A 15,565-nucleotide genomic window follows, 5' to 3' on the forward strand; every position below is an offset into this window, starting at 1 on the left:
CAGGTTGCTAAGAGGCGGGCAGGGAGATGTGTAAGGGCTCTGCATCTCCCCACCCAGCTCTTAGATGCTGGCAAGATCATACTAGGTTGCTTAGAGCTGAGCGGGGAGATATATTTGGCCCTTACACATCTCCCCACCCGGCTCTTAGCCACCTGGGACGCTCTGGCAGGAAAGAGTCAGCAGGCACGTTGCAAACATTGTGTAGCAAAGCTGCCATTCTGCTCTGCCTGTTATAGCCCCGCCCCCCCACACCTGACCCAATGAGATGCCGCCTGAGGAACGACCAGTCCGGCATTGTAAGTTTGCACAGTGAAGGACCACATACAACGTGGAGTGTCGAAAGAAAAAAAAAAGAGCGCCGGCTGCTGGGGGAGCCGAGGGATAAGAGAGACTTTCCTGGTACCTTAGAAAAAAACATGCATTTAACACTTGAAATGGGGGAGGGGGCAGACCAACTGCAAAGGTAGCTTTGCATTCTTCCCGGAGTTCTGCGTTAAGCACAGCTGTAATGCTCTCAGTATCTGCAGCTGGAAGAGTTGATGTTGCTTCTTATGTAGAACTATTTTTCATTTCTTTTGCTCTACATCCATCCCTGGGATATTCATCTCACCTAATGGCAGTAGCAGTCCTGTCCCCCAGACTTCCTGTGATTCTCTATCTCACAGCTGCAGAAATATTTTTATAGATCTCTTCGGGGTTCTGGATTTTCTCACGTTGGAAAGGGTCGAGATTTCCTCCTATCTTCTACAAAGAATGGATCAAAAATAGCAACTGCTAATAATAATACGATGGTAACCTGGAAGTGGAGGCACGGCGGGGGGCTTCCCTCTCTAGAACAGGCAATGCATCCTCACACCAATAGTCATCTCCGATATACAGGAAGATAAACAGATTCTGAGTTGTAGTTTAAATCCGATGTAGTCATCTCCATATATAGGTATTGTGGACTATGTACAGTACTACAGTGCTAGTAATTGTGGCTTTAGGAGAATGGATAGATATGACAATAGCAGGCAAGCTGTTGTGGCTGCTCTTGGACATAGCTTTTATGTTGAGGACTGATTCACACTTTAACATGCGTTGTGTTAAGGCAGCCTATTCATTATGACTCAACGCTGTCCAAACGACTAACCAATCTGTCTAAACCAGGAGCCAGCCTGTCCAAACCAGGAGCCAGCCTGTCCAAACCACTAACCAATCTGTCCAAACTAGGAGCCAGCCTGTCCAATCCACTAACCAATCTGTCCAAACCAGGAGCCAGCCTGTCCAATCCACTAACCAATCTGTTCAAACCAGGAGCCAGCGGAATTGTTTTAGGAGCACCACTGACATCAGCTACAGTAAACCTCAAAAGTTGGGCGCAAGCACTGGCGACCCGGCTCCTGGGATATGTCCAGCACTGTACCTGGACAAATGCGGTGTGTTGCGGTGCAATGCCAGAAATGGTGCATGCATGGGGTGCTCATGAACATTTCTAAGCCTCCGTGAAGGGACCTCTGGATCCCGACAATTCATTTAGTTTGGGCGGGTTTACTTTACTAAAACAAAAATTATAAAAGAAAGCCAAGTCTGGAAATAAAAAGTGCTTCAGTACCGGCCGGCGGAAACAAGAACAATGGTATGTGCTCATTTTCTATGTTTAGGCACCACAACCCTTCACACAGCACATTTCAGTCAATCATTATACTATAGGCTCCCATACAAGTGGACCTGTCACATTCGGGGCTCTCCCACTCAGGACTCTGTTCTGCAGCATTCATTAAAATAATCCCTGCTGATGCTGCCATGAAGGTTCTCGTTCCTATTATAGGGTGACAACGCTCTGTCCCCGTCTTCCACTTGTGCTCTTGTGTTGTCACACTGGAGACTACACGTGGCCGTTTTAACACACATCATGCAGTCATGATTTGCTGTTGTCACCATCAGGAAATCCACCTTGTGAAATGCCAGGCAGCCATCTCTGGAGTGCACGTAGACAGGAAGTGTCTGCAAATGGGCTGCATGAGATCAGCAGCACCGAGAGCTAACAAAGGATACAAAACTGTGAAGCTGTATTTTATTTAAAACTAAGGTTTAATCTGTTTTAATCCTCCCTCCCCTCTCATCAACATGCTGATGACATTTTTAAATAAAACCTTATTGTTTTTATTCCATACCTTATTTTAGACCCAGTGATGTCACTGGGTCTTGGTGCATCTCTATGCAATGCAGGCAGATAATGGCTGATGGGAGGAGCTGACAGAGTGCTGTACATAGCTTCCTGAAAACATCACAGCACCTTTCCTCAGTACTCCTCTCAAGAGCCCTCAGCCCTGATGCAAGCAGTGGGCTGGCTCTTGGGAGGAGTTATGCAAATATCGAAATGCCTTCATGGGTAGATGTCAGTCTGGAGGCGTGGGGTCCCTAGGCAGGCTGCAATCGCATGCAAATTTCACTGGGTAGCTCCCACATGTGATGCTGAGCCTCAATGATTGAAAGAACTGGAATCCAATGAATGGACAGGGCGGGGCCAGGGACAGTCAGGCTGGGGTGGAAAGTGCTAGAAGACGCTGGATGTCCTCCAGCCAGGAAATGAGGCGGGCTTGATTTGATTTGCTGCAGGAGCTCAATGACTCCATTATAAAGGCTTTACGCTTCTACAATAAATACAACAGAACTGTCACAGATCTCAATGCCCACATGCTGTAGACATGCCAATATACCACCCCAACAACTCTCCCATTTATTTTACACAAAATGCAGCCAAAGTAGTGAGACTCCTTTGTATGGCGCACCAATGACTGCAGCAATGGACAGATCCAGTTGTATGTACAAACTGTAACAATGTATAGAAGTCTCTTGACATGAAACTTTACCAATGATAGTTACTGAACCCATTATATGACACCCATAGGGTAATCCAATGCGGACAGATAATACTAATATGCAATTTGCAAATGACAGCAGCAGAGCAGCAAGAGACTTTCACTGCATGACCGAGACAGCAGCAAGCAAAGCTTCAGGATGGCACATTGCAATCAATTCATCCCAACAGCACTTGGTGGGGCAGATCATAGGAAATGTTGTGCAACGGCTCCCTCGTGTGGCCATAGGGTAGTACAAGAGCAAAAGTTCTTTTTTTCAGGTCACAAAATGTTCGTTTGCATCGATCAGCTGACTTTTCTGAATGCAAATTATTATAACAAATTCTGAAGACTTCTGTATATAAGATCAAGCAATAAAATCAGCACACAGACATTTACCGCTGGCCTCTGGCTGACATTACCTGTGAAGCAGAGGCGTACCTAGAAATCACTGGGCCCTATAGCAAAATTTTGTATGGGGCCCTGCGATTTCTAGTTACGCCCCTTGCAGAGCCCACCTGAGATCCCACACAGCTCACCAGAGAGTGACCCTAGAGAGCCCACCATAGACCCTAGAGAGCCCACCATAGACTCTCTATGGTGGGCTCTGCAGGATCTCAGGTGGGCTGGCGACACACCTGCACACCTCTTACCTGTCAGCCCCGTTCTGCTGTCCGCCACCTCCTCCTGCACGGTCGCCGGGGCCCTGTCTCCTCTTCCATCGCCGGGCCCCGTATCCTCTTACGTCACTGGCCCCTCTTCCTATGTCGCCGGGCCTCACCTCCTCCTTCACTGCCGACGCAAGGCCCAGCATGCTCCTCCGCAGCTGCTGGCTGTCACTGACACAGCAGCGGCTGTTAGGAGGAACGCGCCGCTGCACAGATCACTGACAGGTTGTCAGTGATCTAACAGCGACATGTTCCCTCCTCACACCCGCCAGTGACCGCCAGCAGCCTAAGATGTCATAGCGACCCAGGTGGCCCACACGGCATCAGCGGGATGTTCTTGGCCGGGCCCCCCTGTGCCCCATAGTGCCCGGCTGGGTCGCTACGGCGATTGTTATGCCACTGCTGTGAAGGTCCGTAGAGGAGAAAATGAAGCCATTAGACTCAATTCACAAAGCTTTACCCTGTCGGCCTTTTTGCACAAGTTATAATCTACATTTTAAGCCTGAGAATGACTTACAATGAAGTCAAATTATTTCCTGAAAGCAGAGTGCCTGTAGAATAAAATGGCGGCAGTTGCAAATGTTTACGTCACACAGTATTAGTGCAACTCTTTATCAAACCCAAAATTTGAGTAAAAATTACACTTAAGTTAACTTTAATGCACAGAAACACAATATAATACCCATTTTTTTGGAAAAATATAAAAAAGAAGGTTGTGCTGAGTAAATTGATACCCAACATGCCAAGCTGAATAACTGGGTGCCCCGTGATACGGCGAAAAAATACCCTACCCCAAATTGTCCATTCACAACGATTTAAAAGCCTGTACAGGTCATCAGTTCAGAGTTATCCACAAATATTGGTCCTAGAATTATTGCTCTCACTCTGGTGTATGCGGCGATACCCAACATGTGTGGCGCGGTCATCATTTTCCTACACAGGTGCACCTGACGCGTATTTGCATTAGTATGTGCATCTTCACTCCGCGAGTCATGCCTGTGGCTGTCGGTCTTGCAATTCCTCATAGGACTTGTAGTTCCACGACAGCTCAAAGGCCGGAGTGGTCCACCCCTCTCTACCCAATAACACTTATCCAATAACAGCTTGGCCTGGCTTCTGCTATAGGTTCTCTACTGAGCCTTTGCCCCGGGTGACAGAATGTATAGCTTCCCCACTGCCCATAAACCATGGGTGGGCAAGCTCGGCAGTCTGACTGTTTTGAAACTACAAGAACAATGAGGCATTGCAAGACTCTGACAGCCACAGGCATGACTTCCAGATGCAGAGGCATTATAGGGTTTGTAGCTTCAGCAATGCCAAAGTTTCCTTCCCCTGCCATAGAATAAAAGAGATTTCTATCACATGGGCACTGATTGGTCTGCCAAGAAATGATCATTTTTGGAAACAAATGGTCATAATGAAATGCCCTGGCCTTACACTTTACAGCAGCCTTCCTCAGCTACAGTTCCATGGAACCCTAGGGTATCTTCAGAGGTGGCTAAGGGTTCCTTGAGCAGTGATGAATTGATTTATTCGGTTCCTTTACCCAATAACAGATTGGTCTGACTTCTGACTGAAAGTACCCATAGATCATAGGTAGGCTATCTCGGCACTCCAACTGTTTTAAAACTACAAGCCCCATGAGACATTGGCAAGACTGACAGCCACAGGCATGACTCCCAGTGGCAGAGACATGATGGGGTTTGCCGCTTCAGTATAGCTGGAGTGCCAAAATTGCTTACCCCTGCCATACAGGAAAAGAGACTTCTAACGCATGGGCACTGATTGGTCTGCCAAGAAATGATCGTTCTTGGAAACAAATTATATACCCTGCCCTTACTCCTTTCTCAGCCATGGTTCCATGGGACCCCAGGGTACCGTCAGAGATTTCTAGGGGTTCCTTGAGCAGTGACAAACTCATTTTAATAAGTTATCAGTCATAAGTGACAAGAAACAGAAAACTTACTTCATTATTCCCAGTGGATCAAAATCTACTTCTTCCTCTTCTTCCTCCTCCTCCTCCACCTCCACCTCCTTCTTTTGAGGTTCAGTCACTTTATTTCGCAGTTTGGATGCGATTTGCAAAATGGCGTCTTCTGGTGGTTCTTCATCTTTGAAGAAATCTCCATCTTCTGGCTGATTCCTATAAGGCCTTGAGCCTTTTGCCTCAACAAAGTTGCCGACAATACGACCTGTCAATCAAATTTTACAAGGCATTAGAAGGTATGCAGCAAGACAGTTCACATGGGGGCCCATTCATACCCACATACATGCAAGGGTGCACATTCATGACATATTAATGCATTTTAAACACAATTATAATGTGAACCTTAAAGCTGAATGTACACTTACAGTAGCCTCCACCCCCCTCCTCCCCCGCCTGACCACCACCTGCAAGGGTTAAATTTTTGTTAACTCTAGGGGTCGAGGAATAAGCTGTAATACTTCCCTTATCTCTTACTCTGGAAGGCTCCAGAGCTCTCCTCTTCTCTGGGTTGTGTGCTTTCCTTTAGTAGAGTAGTGGAAGGCTTAACCCCCTTTCAGATTTGTATTACTGTCTATGTCTCTGTTGCAGATTTTGCCCCATTTCCTGTCTGGTGAAACCATTGTCAGCAGAACAGGAAGTGAGGTCAGCTACAGATGTTGGATGAGAAGACCAAGCTCATTATCAGTGTTCCTATTCATCCCAAAGGTGATCAGTAGGGTTGAGGTCAGAACTCTGTGTAGGACACTTGAGTTTCTCCACATGAAACCCATCAGACCATGTATTTATGAAGTTGGCTTTGTGGACAGGGGTACAGTCATGCTGGAACAGCCCTTTGCGGCTATTACAGCATCAACTCTTCTAGGAAGGGTCTTCCACAAATCTTTGTAATGTATCTGTGGAATTTGTGTCCATTCAGCCAAAACAGAATTTGTGAGGTCAGGTACTGATGTTGGATGAGAAGATCGGACTTGCAACCAGTGTTCCTATTCATCCCAATGGTGATCGGTAGGATTGAGCTCAGGGCTCTCCAGTTCCTCCACACCAAACTCATGAAACCATGTCCTAATGGAGCTGGCCTTGGTCATGCTGGAACAGAAAAAGGTCTACCCCACTGTCCCCATCAGCTTGGAAGCCCACAATTATCTAAAATGTCTTTGTAAGCGGTAGAAATAACAGGACCCTTCGATGGAAACACCCAAACCCTTAGAGGGATGTCCATAACTCTGTCCATATAGGCGTGATGGTCAAGTTGTCCATAACCTTTGACCACACAGTATGCTGTATGATGAAATGTAAGGTACCACGATTTACCAGAGCCCCATCCCCCCATGTAAAAACTCTTGGAAAAATTACAAAAATGATGATGGAGAAGAATGAAAAGGTTCTGTACCTTATACTCTGGCTTCCAATGCCCTCATCTAAGTGCTAGTGACATCACTGATCCTTCTGGTGGGATTCTTCTGATAGAGCTGAGGAACCTAAATCTTGCAAGAAGCACATTTCTGGTAAACTTGGGATCCTCAGTTTTTGGTAACATCACTCAGTGGTAAGCTCAGTGACGTCAGCAACACTTTGGCGAGAAGACCAGAAGGTGAGGGTTTTTTTTTTTTACTAATGTTTTAACATGGGGATTGGGACTCTGCAAAATAGCAATAACTCACATTTTAATAAAAAGTCCGCTTTGACTGGTCACCCAATCTTCTCTTCCATCTACCTATAACCCAGAACTCTGATGGCTGCTGAAAGGAACCATTAAAAGTATTGTTGTGACCCTTCAGTTGGCACACACCTAGAAAATCGCACAGGTCAGCGGAGGTGGACAGTTCTCTCTCCTGAGCGATGGCCTTCACAATGTCATTGAAAGCAGCTCTTCTCTCCCTGATATCTGTTTCCCCAACAAATAACACCTTCTTGGGGAATGGAGGCAGCGAGTTCTTGGGGTAACGGGAGCAAATCTTCTGGTAGAATTCCTCAATCTCGCTGTATTTCTTGGACACCTGCAAAACACAACCGACAGCCCATGAGAAAAGACACACATACCCCCCGGGTAACTGCCGGACCAGAAACAATATAAAGACATAAGGACAAACCTCAGCATATCCAATAACATTACTTTCTAATTACACACGTGGCGCCTATCGGTTCTAAGAAAACATTTAATGCTGAAGTTTAATCTGCTTATATTTTGCCTTACCTGGTTCCGCTTTGTCCTCCTCATCAACACGATAGTGAAATTTTTGAAAACCATTTTCATCAAACACCTTATTTCAGACCCAGTGATATTATGGCTATTATTATTATTATACAGGATTTATATAGCACCAACAGTTTGCACAGTGCTTTACAATATAAGGAGGGCATTACAATTACTAGGGATGCACCGATAATCCAAGTCCCATTGAGGAAGCTGGGCGGCGTGTAATGATTAGCTTGCAATCTGTCTCTATGGTGCCCAATCAGGAAACTGGGAGGCGTGTAAAGACTAGCCACCCGGCTTCCTGATTGGCCACCTTCCCGACCAATCAGGGAGCTGGGCGGTGAGTCATTACACGCCGCCCGCCTTCCTAATTGGCCGGGAAGCCGGTTAAATGCTCCCTCTTCACCAGGTGACGAGGGAGTCATTACTCGCCCCCTGGCTACCTGATTGGCTGGGAAGTCAGCTCCATGCTACCTGGTGACGAGGGAGCATGGAGCTGGCTTCCTGGACAATCAGGAAGCCGGGTACCGTGTAATGACTCGCCTCTGAAAAGTCGGGCGCTCAGTCATGGACCAAACTCCCGACAGCATCAGGGCAGAGGAGGGGACCCAGCGGCATACCTTATCCCGCCCGGTGACTGTCCGCTCATCTCTCTGCCGGCGTCCATCGCCAAGATGGCCGCTGGCAGGTATCAGAAGATCGCCACGCGTGCGCGATGGCGGTAACCGCTCCGGGTGCCACCCAGCCTCGGGACGCACTTGGGTATCGGTGCATCGCTAACAATTACAATACGATTCAAGACAAGATGGCAAGGAGGGCCCTGCCTGTGAGAGCTTACAATCTAAAAACATAGCTTACTGAAAACATCACAGCACACTGTTTCTGTACTCCTCTCAAGAGCCCTCAAGATGTAAGCAGTGGGCTGGCTCTTGGGAGGAGTTATGCAAATATTGAAATGCCTTCATGGGTAGATGTCAGTCTGGACCAGTGGGTGTCCCTAGCTTAGAAGCCTGCATCCTATAAGCAATCCTAAAGCTGCAATTAATCCACGAAGTCCCAAAAAGAAGTCTATACAAAGCATGGTCCAATTTGCAATTTGAGAGGGAAAACAAAATTCATAAAGCATATTTATACCCCATGGATTAACAAACAACAGACAGCTTGAGATAGAATTGTGTAATATATATATATATATATATATATATACACACACAAAGTTTTTATCAAAAAATACATGCAAATATAAGAACATGGCCAGAAAATCTATAATTCAACTATAGAAACTGTACTCTTCCTTTATTTTGCCTTATTTTTGTGATGACGGGACAATCGCCCAAATGTTGTCCTCTACTGGAAACCTTCAACACCACACACACAAAACTTTCTTCGTACGTAGCACAGTATCTCAGCCCCCTCTGCTGGACAACGACAATATTGCACATTTACACACATTCATGATATAATGCATTTGAATGATTTCACATTATAAAAGGATCAAATATTTTAGTGATAATAAATGGGAATATAACCTTGGAGAAAGGATAAATCTTCCATGTTGCAATATAAAGACAATTAGGGAAATTAATGTGAAAGAAGAAAAGGAGCAAACACACAACTGACAAGCAACCAATGAAAGGCGTGATATCATTGGACCTGCATGTAGTTGGCTAATGAGAGGACAATGGATTGGTTGATATTCAGTCAACGCTGTACTACAGGCAGGTACACGACAGGGAAATGAGCAACTGGAACTAGATGAAGGTCTTGAAGTCTAACCTCAACCAAATGTTTTTGTAGTGTAGAAGATTTTAAAATGTTTTATACCTCTGCTTGTGACCCCATTAGGGACATTTCATAGTTCCTGTCCATGTGATGCCCAGACATGAAATGGGAGTCACCAGACATCAACATTAAAACATTGCCGGAAGTTCTAACTCTTCCCAACTCCGCTGGAGAGATCTCCCATCATTTAATATCCTGTTGGAAGTGAGAGGAATTCTTTTCAATATGGACGCCAAAATAAAAACCTGATAGAAGATCTAACCCGCCCTTTCCCTAGCAGGGCTCCTTAGAGGCTTCTATGAGTTCCTTGAGCAGTGGCACATTGATCTCCCACCTACAATGACCACCAATGCAGAGTGGCTATTTAAAACTGACCAACAAACTGCCTGGACAAAAAAAGTCACAGGCTAATATTTTGTTGGACCATCTTTATCTTTGATTACGGCACGCATTCGCCCGGACATCGTTTCCATAAGCTTATACAACGTCACAGCATTTATTTCCCGCCAGAGTTGCATTCATTTTTCACCAAGACCTTGTAGTGATGATGGGAGAGTCGGACCACTGTGTAAAGTCTTCTCCAGCACATCCCAAAGATTTTGAATGGGGTTAAGGTCTGGACTCTGTGGTGACCAATCCATGTGTGACAATGATGTCTCATGCCCCTTGAAGCAGTGGCGTCACAAGGGGGGTGCGGCCCGCACCTGGGTGCCACAATTGGAGGGTGACACCAAAATGACTGACAGTCATTTTGGTATCACCCCTTATGAAATGTCGGGCACTCGGTCACGGACCGAGAGCCCGACTGTGTCAGAAGAGAGGAGGGGACCCGGCGGCATACCTTATCCCGCCGGGTGAATGTCCTCTCCTCTCTCTGCCGACGTCCATCACCTAGATGGCCACCAACAGGCGTCAAAAACACCATCGCGTATGTGTGATGACAACCAGTGGCGTAACAACCGGGGGGGCAGCAGGGGCGCGGGCCCCGGGCAAACAGTGAAGGGGGGGCGCCGGTCGAAAATGGCACTTTCGGCTAAATGCCGAAAGTGACATTTTCCTGCCGTTTTGTCGGCGCGGCCGTGATTCCTTTCATCCCCGCTGGGACACAGAGCAGTGCCCAGCTGGGATGAAAGAAATAAGCGCCCAGAACTCTGGTTACGCCACTGATGACAACATCACGCGCCTGCATGATGACGTCACGACGGTCTCCGTCCCCGGGTGGCACCCAGCTTCGGGACACCACTGCCCTGAACCACTCTTTCACAATCTGAGCCCGATGAATCCCGGCATTGTCATCTTGGAATATGCCCAATGTGCCATCAGGGAAGAAAAATCCATTGATGGAAAAACCTGATCATTCAGTATATTCAGGTAGCAGCTGACCTCATTTTTGGGAGACATAATGTTGCTGAACCTAGGCCTGACGAACTGAAGCAACCTATTTGCTTAGCTAACTCCAGGTGCTGACCTTTTTTTTGGCCAGGCAGTGTGCATGGACCATTGCTGTTGGGGGAAATCACCATCAGTGTTGGTGGACACCACCACTGGTGTTAGAGGACACATTTTTCACTGCATTTATTTTCTGTTACTATTATTCATTTCAAAATTATTACGGAGTATTTGCCCTGGGTGTCAAATACTCAAGGTACAACATCATTTTTCTTTTATTTAAAACTCTCAACGACATACCGATCATGCTAATGTACCATAAGCAGTGCGGCAATCATTTTTAGCATGGGTTCCTCGGAAACTAAAAATAATTTCAAGGGTTCCCCCGGGGTTTAAAAGTTGAGTAAAGTTGATCTTGAGAGGCGGCACAGGTTTGAAGTCTCCCGACGGCCGGAACATTGAGTTCCGGGCGCCGGGCGGTAATTTGTTTTCTACATTTAGCCCTGCTTTGCACAAGCCGGGCTATATGAAGAATAGGGGAAACCACTTGTTTCTTTACAAGTGATCATGGCGATGTCACCTAGATCACTTGCAATTAGACTCCAGCAGGTCCATCCCCTTCCCCACCTAACATTGCGGAACCCGGCCTTGGGGCAGCAGGGAGGGTAAATCCGGTCCTGTCTGTAGTAAGAATAATCGTCATCACATTCCGGCTCTTGCCAAAGTCGCTCAAATCCTTACACTTGTCCATTTGTTCTACTTCCAACACATCAATTTCAGGGACAAAACGTTCACTTGCTGCCCAATATATCCCCCCCACTTCCAGGTGTCCATGTAATATATCCCCCCACTTCCAGGTGCCATTGTAACATATCCCCCCCACTTCCAGGTGCCATTGTAACCAGATAATCAATGTATTATGAATGATATTCACTTCACCTCTCAGTGGTCATAATGTTATGGGTGATCGGTGTAAATCAGCGGTCTCAAAGTACCGGCCCACGGGCTAATTGCGCCCCGCGTGTCGGTACTATGTGGCCCGCAGCCAGCTGACAAGTCACGGACCGCGTACCTGACTTGCAGGAGCAGCGACACGGTCTGCACCTGGGTCAGATGCAGACCGCAGAGCTGCTCCTGTCAGCTCCAGCACTGAGATCCTTTCGGCTGGAGCTAGTGCAGGGGCATTTTTTTATGTGTATGGGGGGGTGTATTATTTTATATGTGCAGGGGCAGTTTTTTTATGTGTATGGGGGGTGTATTATTTTATATGTGCAGGGGTAGTTTTTTTTAATGTCTATGGGGGGTGTATTATTTCATATGTGCAGGGGCAGTTTTTTTATGTGTATGGGGTTGTGCATTATTTTATATTTTCAGGGCAGTTTTTTTTTTAATGTGCATTGGGGCTGGGGTGGGGGTGGGGGTGTGCTTTCTTACCGCATGTAATCATATCACATACCATTACATGTGGTATGCAGGCGCTTACATGCAGCTGCTGTCCAGAAATGTCACCAGCACACCATAAAGGTGCCCATACACCTTACGATTATCGGTTTTTGAACATGCTTGAAAGTTTTAAGTCTTACGATTGTACAGTATTTGCGGTTGCACACTGCCCACACACCTTGCGATTATCGAACGAAAAGTCAATCGCATACGATTATCGTCCAATAATGGCAAAGTGTGTGGGCACCTTAATGGTGTGCTGGTGACCTTTCTGGACTGCATGTGATACACGGTGCCACCCGTGGTCATTTCAAGCACCCGCCTGATCTTCCAGGTCTTCTGAAATCGGTAAGGAGTGCAACAGGATACTTCTAGAATTTACATGCAGCGGCTGTCACCTGATCATTAACATGAATGGGTGACAGCTGCCGCTTGTAAAAGCCACATTAGGGATTCCTGCTGCAGGGAAACGTAAGTTCCTGACAGAGGAATCCCTAATCACACCTTAACTTACAGATATGAATAGGGACTTATTGTGTGTGTATTGGTGTCCTTAGTACCATTCCGGATATAGTTACATTTTATTTTAAAGTATGAAATTTGGCAAGCGGCCCCCATGGGAGAAAATAATTTCTCAAGTGGCCCCCGAGTGAAATGAGTGTGAGACCCCTGGTGTAAATGAACACTATACAAGTCTATATAGGATACAAGGCACCAAGAAAAGGTTATAACTTGGGCACCTGGGAGAAATCAGCAATGCCAGGCTCCATATTTCTCTCGATACAAGTTTCCTTTAAGTCAGTTGTACTGCGGCACCACAAGGGTGTGCTCCTTTAAACCCGAGTCCTGGCAGGCCTTATATCATCTCGTTATTTCTTGGCAGTCGTAGATCAGAATTCAAATGAAAATAACATGGCCGCTGCGTGCCAGGAGTAGATACTATTAATTCAATTTGGGGTGTTTTAATACCAGGCATGGCTTCACACGTTTCCTCGCGATGTTAATGCCATTGAAGGGTCTGGAATCAATCTGATGTCACCCGACTCTCCATCAAAATACAGAAAAAATGCCAAGAACGGTAACTGTATCCCAAGTCAAAGAGCGTCGGTGGATTGTGCGCCCCTCTCCCTAGCCCAGGGCTTAAGACAATGAGGGCCGCATACTAAAGTGTTAGATTCTATTATTTTTAACCCAATGGCAAATTGGAGTATCACAGATCTAAAGCCACGTCTACATGTATTTGTCTCATCATGGAGGGGGAACACGCCAGAGCTGTGTCACCAACCATCCGCAACGCCCCGTCTACAAACATGATAGATGTTATGGGATGACTGGGACTTCCAGAGGAACACATTTGACGTCACTGGTTGCTAGGAACTCTAGCAACCAATGCAACCAATGCCTGCAGAGGAGGTGGACACCCAGGGCCGGATTTACTCTCCCTGCCATCAAGGCCGGGCCTCGGTGGCCTTGTTGGGAATCCGGGCCTGTGGACACCTGACATCATTGGTTGCTAGGATGCCAGCAGTCCTAGCAACCAACGTCTGAAGAGGAGGGGGAACCTGTGCTGGGCAATTGCTTTGCTGTGGATGCACCTGCCTTGGAGGCCCACGCATCTACTGTCAGCCCGCCATAACCGAGCGTAGGTTGGCTATCACAGTCCGGACAGAACCGCCACTCAGTTCGTGTCCAGACTGCGGACCGAACACAGACAGTCAAAGGGCCGGATGTGGCCCGGGGGCCAATAAATGCCCAGGTCTGTCTCCCCCCTTCCTGGGGTATGGGGTGATCAAACAGACACAGGTCCAGGTCTGACCAATACTGTTCAATGACTTGTAGACCATCAAGCCGTACTCACCACAAACTGGACCACATCCTTCGGCTCGTGTTTAGCCGTTTTGAACGCGGGGAGAGTGGTGACGACAATGATCTGATACTCCACATGGCCGGTCATCATCCTGCCGCGAATCTCCTGGTATTCCGGAACCCACATGTCAAGGCCTGTGTGCACATTCTGAACCTGCCTGGGGAAAGACAACAGGGAACTGCGGTAAGGATACGGGGTCACCCGGCAACATAAAGCAATCAAGCAATATCCATACTGGACTATAAAGAGAACCATTCTTGCAGGATTTGGGTTTCTATCACCTGGGTCAATAGAACCATTAGAACTGCAGCCAAAGTACAACCACTACCCCCCCCCCCCTTCCTTGTTTTATTTAAAGGGTTAGTCCACCTTCATAATAATAATGGTGCAGTGCAGGGAAACTGAGCTCCCTTTAAATGGCATACCTGAAAGCAGGGCCATTCCTATCATGAGGCAGGCTGACGTTTTTGCCTCAGGTGGCATTTTATTGGGAGACCCCAGGGGCGATGCGAGGCCAGGTGTCACCCGGTCTCCAGACCAGGTGACACCCAGCCGTGTCGTCATTGTGCATGCACGGCCTTCTGATTGACGCCTGCCGGCAGCCATCTTGTTGGTGGACGCCAGCAGGGACAGGAGGCGACGTTTACATGGCGGGATGAGGTATGCCTCTCTCTGACACTTTTTAGAGGGAGTGACACCCCAATGACTGCCATTTTGGTGTCACCCCCTGCAATGGTGTCACCTGGGTGCGAGCCGCACCAAGCTGGGAGTGCACCACCTACACCCTCAACCCCTCCCCATTAAAATGCACCACCAGCAACTCGTGATCCCCCTGCGACCACCCGCACCTACCTAAACACCAGTCACCCTGCACAAGGAGAGAGATCAGCAGTGAGCGGTCTAGTGACCAGTCTTTATTACAGGAGAGGGCAGAGACAACACCACTCACCCTGCACAAGGAGAGAGGGCAGTACTAAAGACCGCTCACTGCTGCTCTCTCTCTCTCTTTGTGCATGGTGACTGGTCTTGTCTCCGCCCCCTCCTGTAATAAAGACCGGTCACTGCTGCTCTCTCTCTCTCCTTGTGCAGGGTGACTGGTCTAGTCTCCGCCCCCTCCTGTAATAAAGACCATTGACTGTTGCTCTCTCTGATTGCACAGGGTGACTGGTCTTGTCTCCGCCCCTTCCCTAGGTTTCTACAGGCAGCTTGCAGTGGGTGGAGCCAGCTGGGCCCCTCCCACAGCTCTACTCTTATTATGTGGAAAAAATACACAAAGCACACCAAGAAGAATACATAGAAAATACAATATGTGCTTGTCATAGGGGTCAGATATTACATTTTTTAGGACTCTTTGACCTTACGGCTCACGGATGGTAATAAGGACCGCAG

General features: G+C 47.4%; 1 protein-coding gene across 1 annotated transcript in view; it reads right to left on the reverse strand.

Annotated features, from left to right (window-relative positions):
* Positions 1 to 15,565, reverse strand: part of HS1BP3 (HCLS1 binding protein 3) — a 78,974-nt gene that overhangs the window by 63,128 nt on the left and 281 nt on the right. Inside the window, exons 2-4 of the mRNA XM_018568174.1 lie at positions 14,168 to 14,333; positions 7,288 to 7,495; positions 5,478 to 5,703 (exon numbers count right to left, since the gene is read on the reverse strand). Coding sequence (XP_018423676.1) covers positions 5,478 to 5,703; positions 7,288 to 7,495; positions 14,168 to 14,333 — 600 coding nt within the window. The remainder of the gene's footprint in view (positions 1 to 5,477; positions 5,704 to 7,287; positions 7,496 to 14,167; positions 14,334 to 15,565) is intronic.

The sequence above is a fragment of the Nanorana parkeri genome, unplaced genomic scaffold, assembly GCF_000935625.1.
Source record: "Nanorana parkeri isolate BGI_ZX_2015 unplaced genomic scaffold, ASM93562v1 scaffold1149, whole genome shotgun sequence".
NCBI classification, from domain to species: domain Eukaryota; kingdom Metazoa; phylum Chordata; class Amphibia; order Anura; family Dicroglossidae; genus Nanorana; species Nanorana parkeri.